The following is a 12219-nucleotide window of genomic DNA, read 5'->3' as shown; positions in this document are numbered from 1 at the left end:
GTTTAAGGTGCGGGGGGCAAGGTTTCAAGGAGATGTACGAGGCAGATATTTTACACAGAAAGTAGTGGGTGCCTGGAATTTGTTGCCGGGGGGAGGTAGTGGAAGCGGATACGGTAGTGACTTTTAAGGGGCATCTTGACAAATACATAAATAGGATGGGTATAGAGGGATATGGTCCTCGGAAGGGTAGGAGGTTTTAGTTAAGTCGGGCAGTATGGTCAGTGCAGGCTTGGAGGGCTGAAGGGCCTGTTCCTGTGCTGTAATTTTCTTTGTTCTTTCTAAATCTAAAAATGGAAACTACAAGATATGAAGGGTGAGTTAGCTACAATAGAAACATAGAAAATCTACAGCACAAACAGGCCCTTCGGCCCACAAGTTGTGCCAAACACATCCCTACCTTCTCGACCTACCTATAACCCTCCATCCTATTAAGCTCCATGTACTCATCCAGGAGTCTCTTAAAAGACCCTATTGAGTTCGCCTCCACCACCACTGACGGCAGCCGATTCGACTCGCCCACCACCCTCTGTGTGAAAAACTTACCCCTAACATCTCCCCTGTACCTACCCCCCAGCACCTTAAACCTGTGTCCTCTCGTAGCAGACATTTCCACCCTGGGAAAGAGCCTCTGAGAGTCCACCCGATTTATGCCTCTCAACATCTTATATACCTCTATTAGGTCTTCTCTCATCCTTCGTCTCTCCAATGAGAAAAGACCGAGCTCCCTCAGCCTATCCTCATAAAGGCATGCCACTCAATCCAGGCAACATCCTTGTAAATCTCCTCTGCACCCTTTCAATCTTTTCCACATCCTTCCTATAGTGAGGTGACCAGAACTGAGTATAGTACTCCAAGTGGGGTCTGACGAGGGTCTTATATAGCTGCATCATTATCCCCAGACTCCTAAACTCAATCCCTCGATTGATAAAGGCCAACACACCATACGCCTTCTTAACCACCTCCTCCACCTGCGGGGCCGATTTTAGAGTCCTATGGACCCGGACCCCAAGGTACTTCTGATCCTCTACTGTACTAAGAGTCTTTCCCTTTATATTGTACTCCTTCATCCCATTTGACTACCAAAATGGACCACGACGCATTTATCTGGGTTGAAGTCCATCTGCCACTTCTCCGCCCAGTCTTGCAATAGATTGGGGAACTTTAATAAAAGGCATGACAGTGAATGGGCAATGGCCAGTACTTAAGGAATGAAGCATTGCAACAGTTATACTTCCCTTTCTGATGTAAAAATATAACAGGAAAAGTATCCCAACCATAGCTAACAAAAGAAATTAAGGATAGTATTGAATCCAAAGAGGAGTCGTATGAAGTTGCTACAAAAAGTAGCAAGCTCATGGATTGGGAGCAGTTTAGAATTCAGCAAAGAGGACAAAGATTGATCAAAATACAGCATGAGAGTAAACTTGCAAGGAACATAAAAACAGACTGTAAAAGCTTCTTTAAGAATGTAAAAAGAAAAGATTAGTAAAGACAACTATAAGTCCCCTACAGTCCAAAGCGGGAGAATTTGTAATGGAGAACAAGGCAATGGCAGAGCAACTAAACAACTGCTTTAGTTTTGTTTTGAGTTGGTTGACAGTCATCATCCTACCATTGTGCCAATTAAAAAGTTAGAATGGTGTTAGACAATATACATGCAATCTTACCTCTTACTGGTGCAAAGTACTGTGGTGAATACAACAGAAAGAAAATCAGGACAGCAGATAAATAAGTTTATTTAATATATTTTGTAACTTTTATTATAAAGATATAGTAGCAGGATAGATTGAGCAATAATTAATTTGGATGCTACAAAAAAAAATTTCTTTTTATTATGCAACAGACATGTTTACAGACCACTGATTGAGAAGGGTTATTCAAAATGGGAAGCACAAACCTTAGTATTCATACTATCAGCATTATACCATGAGGTATGTGAGAACAGGCTTTAAGGGGCATTATTAAGAAGGAGCGTTTAAACCCCAGATAGCCTTTTTTGTAATGATGATGTGTAAGTGACAGAATCATGTTTTTAAAGTGTCATTCCATTTTAATATGTGAAAATTGCATCAAGCACACTATATTTATAAATTGAGTAAGTAACTTGCCTCGCAGCTAGACAGAAATGTTGTGTCTACATACCATACATTACATCTCTTCTGCCCACAAGGTGACTGACATATGGCTGAACATAAAGTTAGAGAAGCAGTATAAAGCTTGATAGTTTTCTTTCTGCTGGCATGTCCTTGACCTCCAAACCCCTGCTCTCCTAACTTCTCACAACTCAATGGACCTCAAAATTAGCACTTGACACGTGAGACTCCATCTCCCCCAATGCCAATATCATTAATGAAGGAAGTACTCACTATTCAAACAAAAACCAACCACATTCAGCACTTCATGAGCCTCAGATCCATGGAAGCCTAAACTGTTTACTACCGAGAAAACTCTAGTTCTATTACCACTCAATATATAGTGCTGTCAAGAGGTACAGAATTCTGAAAGGTCCTTGTTACAAATTTAGAAATTGCTTTTGATATGTCCTTGGGTCCAGCGGTGCTGATCACTATTGTAAACAGCCAGGGGTTTTAGGGGTGTGCCTGTACTCCCCAATATCTATACGAATAACTATAAATATAATATAAATATATCAATACAATAGAACAGGGGTCAGCAATCTTTCAGAAGTGGCATGCCAAGTCTTTATTTATTCACTCTAAGGCTTTGTGTGCCACTAATAAGAACATAAGAACATAAGAAATAGGAGCAGGAGTAGGCCATCTGGCCCCTCGAGCCTGCCCCGCCATTCAATAAGATCATGGCTGATCTGACGTGGATCAGTACCACTTACCCGCCTGATCCCCATAACCCTTAATTCCCTTACCGCTCAGGAATCCATCCATCCGCGCTTTAAACATATTCAGCGAGGTAGCCTCCACCACCTCAGTGGGCAGAGAATTCCAGAGATTCACCACCCTCTGGGAGAAGAAGTTCCTCCTCAACTCTGTCTTAAACCGACCCCCCTTTATTTTGAGGCTGTGTCCTCTAGTTTTAACTTCCTTACTAAGTGGAAAGAATCTCTCCGCCTCCACCCTATCCAGCCCCCGCATTATCTTATAAGTCTCCATAAGATCCCCCCTCATCCTTCTAAACTCCAACGAGTACAAACCCAATCTCCTCAGCCTCTCCTCATAATCCAAACCCCTCATCTCCGGTATCAACCTGGTGAACCTTCTCTGCACTCCCTCCAATGCCAATATATCCTTCCTCATATAAGGGGACCAATACTGCACACAGTATTCCAGCTGCGGCCTCACCAATGCCCTGTACAGGTGCATCAAGACATCCCTGCTTTTATATTCTATCCCCCTCGCAATATAGGCCAACATCCCATTTGCCTTCTTGATCACCTGTTGTACCTGCAGACTGGGCTTTTGCGTCTCATGCACAAGGACCCCCAGGTCCCTTTGCACGGTAGCATGTTTTAATTTGTTTCCATTGAGATAGTAATCCCATTTGTTATTAATAAATTTTAATGATTATAAAATCTCTATATAATTAAACAATTGTTGTATGTAAAGTAAATAAGTTTTTTGAAATGCTTAAGAAGCTTCATTTGAAGTTAAATTAAAATGCAGATCTTATCAATTTCATGTGATCCTTGCCCTTTCTGGATTTTTCAATGTATTGAACATATTTGGATAGTTTAAGCTGCGCACAGACTTCTGAGCGATCAGTTGTTAGCAGGCTCTGAGGAACAGAGACTGATTTCATGTGTGAAAATACCTGTTCCCACAGGTATGTGGATCCAAACGCTGAAAGCATTCAAAACATAATTTTTTTTCAAAGAGTTAAATTTCATTGGCAGGGACAGGTCCTACAGGTCAGAATAGAATCCCATGATTCAGTAGCTTTCAGTAGCTTCACGTGCAGTTTGATGCTGACAATTCTGAGATTTTTAATTCAATGAGCTGCATTGAACAAACTGTTCAATTTACCCTGCTGCAGCCTGATCAAATGTATACTAAATGAGCTGAAAATGTTAAGTCACTGCTTCTATAAAGCAAAATCAGTTTGCCAGTCTCAATATTATTTTAATAAGCACAAACCTGAGTGACACTAAAATGAGCAATCTCACTGGAATGAGAAGTAGCTGCTGGAATGAGAGGTCAAAATTAGTGCAGAAGTGGGTGATCTTTCTGCAGCCAACATTGCAGTGCATTGTTGGGATAATGTGAAGGAAGCTTTACCTTGCAGTTATGCTCTCCAGTTGGACATTGATAATAATGCCAGAGATCTGCAAAACAAGTTCCAATCCCCAGAAAGCTAATATTACCATAAATTTAGCCTCAAAATAAAAATTAAAGATTAAAAAATTAATATCCCTCACCACCTGCTGTGCATTGTGACACTTTTGATTGTTTTAATCACAACAGACAACACACGTCAAAGGCAGTGTGTTGTCCCGAATTATGTAATGCTGGTGGAAGCAGCAAATCTGAACTTTTCACGCTGTTAATTGTACTAGTGTGAATGCCACTTAAAATCATATTGCATGCGACCTTTGGCACACGTGCCATAGGTTGCCGACCCCTGCAATAGCATAACCTGGTGTGTAACAGTAGGGTCCCTTTGAGATTTGAACTGTAGATTGTGGAGACGATCATAACCCCAAAAAAATTCTAAGTGCTAAACAAGTGTGAAAATGGGAGAGAATCACACTGTCTTTTTGGGTGCCTTAAAAGTGGAATCTTACTTCACTCTGTCAAAAAAATGAGGCTGAATCTGTCTCAGCCAGGATGGATATGGGGCAGGGTCTAAGCTCACTGAAAGCCAGAAGATAGCAGCAGAGGGCGCCATTGCACATGCTCAGATCTCTGTTCTTCAGCTATAACTGACCTTTGTGGCCGATCAGTCTGGGTCCAACACCCCCCCCCCCCCCCCCCCCGCCCCCCAACCCCAATTCTTGGCAGTGCAGTGTGCCAGGCTGGCAGTGTCAGGGTGTCCAGTGGGCATTGCCAAGGTGCCAGACTGGCACTGCCCAAGGGGCAACCCCTGCCCCAACCTCGCGGGGAGGCCTCAATGGCGAGGCCATCATGACAGAGTCCAGTGAGGGGGACCGCACATGGCCCTCACAAATGAGAACCTTCACCGGTGAGACCACAGAGACTAGTGAGCCTGGACGATTGCGTCTTGGGCTCACTTGTAATATTTAAATTCTACTCTAATTAGAATTTAATTATTACAATGGAGCCAGTATAATCGCAAGAGGCAAGAAATCAGGGAACTTATTTCTCAGCTCTCTTGCGAGCTTACCGGCTCACCCCGCCCATCAGCTTGTAGGGCGAAATAGTAAGATCGCGACCTGTGTCTTTCACATGTCCCCTCACATGCACTTCTCCAATTTTCTCCAAGGTGGACTGAAGCATTTGGTGAGATAATGACCAGTTCCAAATCATTAAGCTGCTTTATTTTACACACAATTAAGTGAACAAATAGTTAACACAAATGCCACTGAACGTAATTTCACTATTCAACTTAATTGTTTTTCATACTACTTTTCTTTCAGCATACAGCAAAGGCTAACTCATGCAGTTTTTGCGTCCATGTTCTAGGCAAGAGTACTAGCTCAGCAACCTTCATTAAAAACATCAATGTCCCATTATAAAAGGACAGAGATACATCAGCAGACTTGTCAACCAAACCAACTACCCCTTTCCGGGAGTTCATTCTCCACAGAGAATTCATGCCAAATCCACATGAAAAGAATTGTCCTCATCACAATGGTTGTGATATTTGGGGTTCAACCATCTGATTCAAGACAATTTTTTTAATATCACTGCCCATTTTGGCTCACTTGACTTTAATACACATTCATTAATACCAGTTTACATAAGAACATAAGAAATAGGAGCAGGAGTAGGCCATCTAGCCCCTCAAGCCTGCTCCGCCATTCAATAAGATCATGGCTGATCTGATAGAGGGTTCAGTTCCACTTGTCCACCCGCTCCCATAACCCTTAATTCCCTTAATGGTTAAAAATCATTATCATTTTAATCATGGTTAAACATAAATCAGGCAGCACACTGGCAGAGTGGTTAGTACTGCTGCCTCACAGCGCCAGGGACCTAGGTTCAATTCTCAGCTTGGGTCACTGTCTGTGCGGACTCTGCATGTTCTCCCTGTGTCTGTGGGTTTCCTCTGGGTGCTCCGGTTTCCTTCCACAATCCAAAAGACACGCTGGACCGGTGCATTGGCCATGCTAGATTCTCCCTCAGTGTACTCAAACAGGTGACAGAGTGTGGCAATTAGGGGATTTTTACAGTAACTTCATTGCAGTGTTAATGTAAGCCTACTTGAGACACTACTAAACTAATAAAACATAAGTTAATTTCAGAACTTTTTCTGCGAAAAAAAATCAGAAATATCAAAAGTGGCAGTCCACAATGCACTTGCATGTATCATTAAATGTAAAAATGCGTAAATCTTCCTAAAAGTCTTTGATTGCCACAGTAACAGCATAAAATAATATATTTGTTTACATATGGTTGGGTTTGTACAATTTGCTGTTATAGCACCATTTACAAGTATATAATAAATCTTATAGTTTTTTGAGATCATGTAATCAGTGAAGGACATAATGATGAATGAGTAATAAATCTTTGCAATGATATCCTTCAAATTGGCCATAGGTGTGAACAGTAAACTTATTAAAAATTGTCTCAGAGATGTTACCTGTAAAAACTGGTTTAAGGTCAATATCAACAGCCTTTTCGAGCTCTCTATGCTTCTGATCTGAATGAAATACAAAACATTTTTTTTTCCTTATGAAGTAAATAAATATAACATTTGAACATTCTCTTGATACAGTATCTGCTCGCAGCACCACTTCATATGTTCCGCTTTTGGATGTTTATAGAGATGATATTGCAGGTAAGGCTGCAGAACCTGTGTCTTTGTGTTTGCTGTCAGTATACATACATTATATACTGTTTACGAAAGACAAGTAATTCCGATTGTAAATTTATGTTTTACTTTTAAATAGGAGACGTCTGATTTCATTCAAGAATCTTCATGGTGGGCAGAGGGGTGGGAGTGGTTTGCCCACTGGAATAGAACCTCATGAGTTATTCTCCCATTGAAATAAATGGAAGGAAAATTCAGCAGATTTGCTGGGGGCATGTGACCTTCCGTGCCAGAACTGCATTCTGGGCTCAGCCAATTTTAATCTCAAGTGATGAAGACAAAAATCGACCAGTAAGAGTCCATTTTTGTCAAATAAAAGATCGAGGTTATGTTAGTGTGGTGCTTATATTGCTGGACTAGTAATTGAAACCTGCACTAATATTCGAAAGAATGAGAGATCAAATTCCACAATGGCAGTTGAGAATTTTATTTAAAATAGACCCAAGTAAAAAGGTATCAATGAAATTGACTATGAAGCTGTCAAGTGCCATAAAAAAAACATCTAGTTCACTAATGTCCTTGAAAAAACTTGCTGTGCTTACCTAATTTGGCATACATGTCACCCCAGTTTCACACCAATGTACTTGACTCCTAACTGTCTTCTGAAATGGCCTAGCAAGCCTCCATGATGTATCAAATTTCTATGAAGCAATTAGAAATGGACATTAAATGCCAGCCTTATCAATGATGCTCAAATCCCAAGAACGAATACATCAAAGTGAGGTGCATTGGTCCAGTTTTGTCAACAGCAAACAATCACAAGTTCAAATACAAAAATGTGGATTAGCTGAAGAGTTTCAACAATGCATCTTTACCCTATCCTCAGAGAGCACACAGTGCACCAATGAGACATTCTCATTTCCTCAATCAGATTTTATTACTGCCTCTGCAGATAAAATTGCCCACTTGTGCCTGGGCTCAATTGGGCTGTTGTGTTGTGAATCTGGATCCACTTTGACCAAAGCAAATCAATTGTATGAGCCTCTTACAGACAATAAGAAGAGTGAGAAGGTGACTTAGTAAATGGGGGATAAATAGGATGTGATGCTGACGATGTATTGCAATACATTTCAGATTATATATTGCAACAAAATATGGTAAATTTGATTTTGAAATTAAAGTTGTATAAAAAAGACCATGAAATATGCGGTACATGCTTGTTCAGATTGTAATCCACATGTCAATAATGAGTGATCTATCTTTTTAAACTTAACATGTTATTTGTTGGGTGACTGGGTGGCGCAGTAGATTAGATACTGGGATCTACATTCAAACTTATGATGCAATGAAAGTCTTTCCTGTTTGCTGCCTGTATGTAGCATGGCTCCACAATGCAAAGCTGCTCCTCACTTGGCATTATTACCTCTGAAATATAAATCTCACTCAGGTCGCTGAATAGCTGATATGAAAATTTGAGAATGTTACATGAGAATGTCAGTAAGAATTATTTTTCTGAGATCTTAGAATCCCTACAGTGCAAAGGAGGTCATTTGGTCCATTGAACCTGCACTGAATCTCCGACAGAGCATCATACCCAGGCCTTATCCCTGTAACCCCACGAATTTATCCTGTTGATCCCCCTTACCTATATATCTTAGGACACTAAGGGGCAGTTTTGCATAACCAATCAACCTAACCTGCACATTTTTGGAGTGTGGGAGTAAATCAGAACACTCACAGCATACCAAACAGACATGTGGAGAACGTGGAAACTCCACATATATAGTCACCCAAGGCCGGAATTAAACCCAGGTGCCTGATGCTATGAGGCAGAAGTACTAACCACCGTGCCATCCATGGATTGGAACTTCAATGAGGCAGAGTTAAGAGAATTTTTAAAAATTTGCTCAAGGGATGTGGCAGATGCGAGTCAGACCTTCCGTAATTATTCTGAGATGGTGGAGGTGGCCTTCTTGAAGCACTACAATGCTTGTGGCGATGGTGATATATCATTGCTTGAGGTAGCAAATTTGAAGAAATAAGATAAATATCCAAGTCATGATGGTGTGTTACATGGAGGAGAATTTGGAGTTGACGTTGTTCCAGTTATCTTGTTCCTCCTGTTGTTCACGGTGGTAGACTTTTTAGGAGAGAAATGTGCTGTCAAAGAAAGCTTCATTGCAGCCACATGTGTAGAAATGGAGGGGTTTATTGGTAGGTTCAGTGACACAGAAGTTAACCAAGCAGTCTGCTCTGTCCTGGGGGTTGTCAAATTTCTTAAGTATTGTTACGGGAGTGCTGAGTATTCAATCATATTTTTAACTTGAGCCTTGTAGATATATCTAGACTTACCAGACAACCTCTCGGAACCTGAAGTAGTTTAATTCACTAGTGTTACATTTTTATAGCATAAAATACAACTTTGAAGTAAAAAAATGGATAGGAAGAACCTTCTCCCCTTACTAGAGGAGTCAATCACCAGCGGGCATAGATTTAAGGTAATGGGGTAGGAGATTTAGAGAGGATTTGAGGAAAAACATTTTCATTCAAGAGGGTGGTGGGAATCTAGAACTCTACCTGAAAGGATGGTGGAGACTGGAACCCTCACAACATTTAAGAAACATTTAGATGAGCACTTGAAACGCTATAATATACAAGCCTACTGACCAAGAGCTGGAAAATGGGATTGCAACAATTAGATGTTTCTTGGTCAGTACATACACAATGGGCCGAAGGGCCTCTTTTTGTGCTGTAAAACTCAATGGGCGGAATTTTCCTGTCCGGTCCACCACGGGAATTGTAGAAGGTGGGGGCAGACCATGCAAAGGTTCATTGACCTTGGGCGGGATTTTCTAGCCTAGGGAGAGTGCAGTGGAAAATCCTGCTCTATGACTCTAAAATAACAGATATCTGATATTGATTGAGATATGAAAATGTTGTTGAAATGGCAATCTATGTTGTAATGATGTGCAGATGTAGACTTTAACCTCCATAGGTTATTAGAGTTGTGACACCTGCTGCTTTTATAATGAGGCATTGTTTCTGGTTAAGGATCTTCCAGATTATGTTCCTGATGTTTAATTTGGTTTCTTCTCCAGGTTCCCACTGCATGGTTTCTAAGTAAATTTGTAAGAGGATTCTATGGAAACGCGATTGTGTGGATTTGCATTATTTTAGGCCCTCCTTTGGTAGCGCATATGTATATCCATGATTACTATATATTTCAAGATCTTAAAGCACATGAACTGAATTAAACAATTAAAGAAGATTTTAACTTTTTGGATTCTTTTTCCCATTTTATTTTCTTTCCTATGCAAGCTTTCTTCATCTTGTGTGGGTGACTCTTGCAACTGGTATTAATGTATAAGGTTTAAATGAGGAGTGTTGGACTAAGTCAGTCAACACCTTAACTCTTTTCTTACCCAAGTAAGATAGAATCCTCTTTCTGTGTGGAATTGCAACCACTCTTTTAGTCAAATTTCACAAAATAAAACTTTCTTTTTAAAAAAATATATACTATGAGTTATGATCTGGATTGCACTGCCTGGAAGGGTGGCTGAAGTAGGTTCAGTAGTAACTTTCAAAAGGGAATTAAACAAGTCAAAGGGCTAAGGGAAAATACATGGGAATGGGATTAATTGAATGGCTCTATCAAAGAATCAACACAGGCATAATGGGCTGATTGGCCTCCTTCTGTGCTGCGTGATTTGCTGATTCTGTAATTATTAATTGTCCATGATTATATCTAAAGGATGTCTACATATGATTACATAATACAGAATTGCATAGTGTTTAGGATCTACTTGAGCCTCCCCATCTTTCGTCATCCAAATCTAACATCATAACCACCTATTCTGTTCTCCTGGTGTTAAATTCATCTATAACATTCACTTCAGCTATTCTATGTAGTTGCATGTTGCATATTCTTAGTATTCTTTGAGTAAATAAAATTCTTCTAAATTTCTTATTGGATGTTTTGTTGCCTATCATATATTGATGGCCTCGGGTTATGCTCTTCCCTTCAAATGAAAACATACTCTCTGTACTACTCTGTCAAAACTCTTCATAATTTCAAAGAACTCTATTCAGTTGACCTCAACCTTTTTCAAGAGAAAATGACCCCAGCTTGGTCATCCTTTCCTGATTTGTTTATTCATTCATTCCTGGTGTGATACCATGTAATTCTTCTCTGTACCCACTCCAATGCCTCCAACCTGTTTTAACACATGGCAACCAGAACTACAAGCTTAACTCTGAATGTTTTCTAACAGGTACACCCAGAGTGCTTTTAGGGAGTTCCAGGATTTTGACTCAGTGGCAACGAAGGAATAGCAACATAGTTCCAAGCCACGATGGTGCATGACTTTGAGCGTAACTTTAAGTGATACTATTCCCATGCATCCACCGTCTTTGTCCTTCTAGGTGGTAGAGGTCATAGGCTTTGAATGTGGTGTTGGAGGAGACTTGGTGAGTTGCTGCAATGCATCTTATAGATGTACACACCGCTGTCACTACGTCGGTGGAGGAGGAGTGCATTTTTTAAAAAAGATGGTGGATGGGGTCCCGATAAAGTGGGCAGATTTGTCCTGGATGGTGTCAGATTTCTTGAATGTCGTTGGAGCTGCACTTATCCAGGCAAGTGGAGAGTATTCTATCACACTCCTGGCTTGTGCTTTGTAGATTGTCAACGGACTTTGTGGAATCGGAAGGCAAGTTACATTCAGCAGAATTCCCAATCCCTGACTTGCTCTTGTATTTATGTGGCTCAGTTTTGGGTCAGTGGTATCTCCTAGGATGTTAGTTTCAGTGATGCTAATGCTATTGAATGCCAAGGGGAGACAGTTAGATTCTGTCTTGTTAAAGATTGTCATTACCTGGCACAAAGGGTAGTTGCAAAGCCTGAATATTGTCCATGTGAACATGGAGTTTTTCAGTACCTGAGGAGTCACAGATGATGCTGAACATTGTGCAATCACCAGTATGCAATAATCAGTAAGCATTCCCACTTCTGATCTTATGAGGAAAGATCAGTTAAACAGTTCAAGATGACTGGGCCTCAGACAGCACCTGGAGGAATTCCTGCAGTGATAGCTTGGGAATAAGATGGTTGACTTCCAACAACCACAACCATCTTCCATACTTGGTCAAGTGCTCCCTTGATGTCAAAGGCAGTCACTCTTGTGTCGCCTCTTGAGCACAGCTCTTTTGTCCATGTTTGGACCAAACTGTTTGAGGTCAGGAGCTGAGTGGCTCTGGTGAAACATAAACTGAGCATCAGTGAGCAAGTTATTGCTGAGTAAATGCTGCTTGGTA

At 40.7% G+C, this 12219-nt stretch overlaps 1 protein-coding gene across 1 annotated transcript in view; it reads left to right on the top strand.

The window, feature by feature from the left end:
- LOC144493113 (diacylglycerol O-acyltransferase 1-like) overlaps positions 1-10160 on the top strand; it is a 213415-nt gene extending 203255 nt beyond the window's left edge. Inside the window, exons 13-15 of the mRNA XM_078212015.1 lie at positions 1844-1931; positions 6871-6933; positions 10005-10160. Of these exons, the coding sequence (XP_078068141.1) occupies positions 1844-1931; positions 6871-6933; positions 10005-10160 (307 nt within the window). The remainder of the gene's footprint in view (positions 1-1843; positions 1932-6870; positions 6934-10004) is intronic.
- Positions 10161-12219: the final 2059 nt, after the last annotated feature.

The sequence above is a fragment of the Mustelus asterias genome, chromosome 4 (assembly GCF_964213995.1).
Source record: "Mustelus asterias chromosome 4, sMusAst1.hap1.1, whole genome shotgun sequence".
Lineage (NCBI taxonomy): Eukaryota > Metazoa > Chordata > Chondrichthyes > Carcharhiniformes > Triakidae > Mustelus > Mustelus asterias.
Note: the sequence above shows the minus strand (reverse complement) of the source record. Positions and strands in the feature narration are given on the sequence as shown.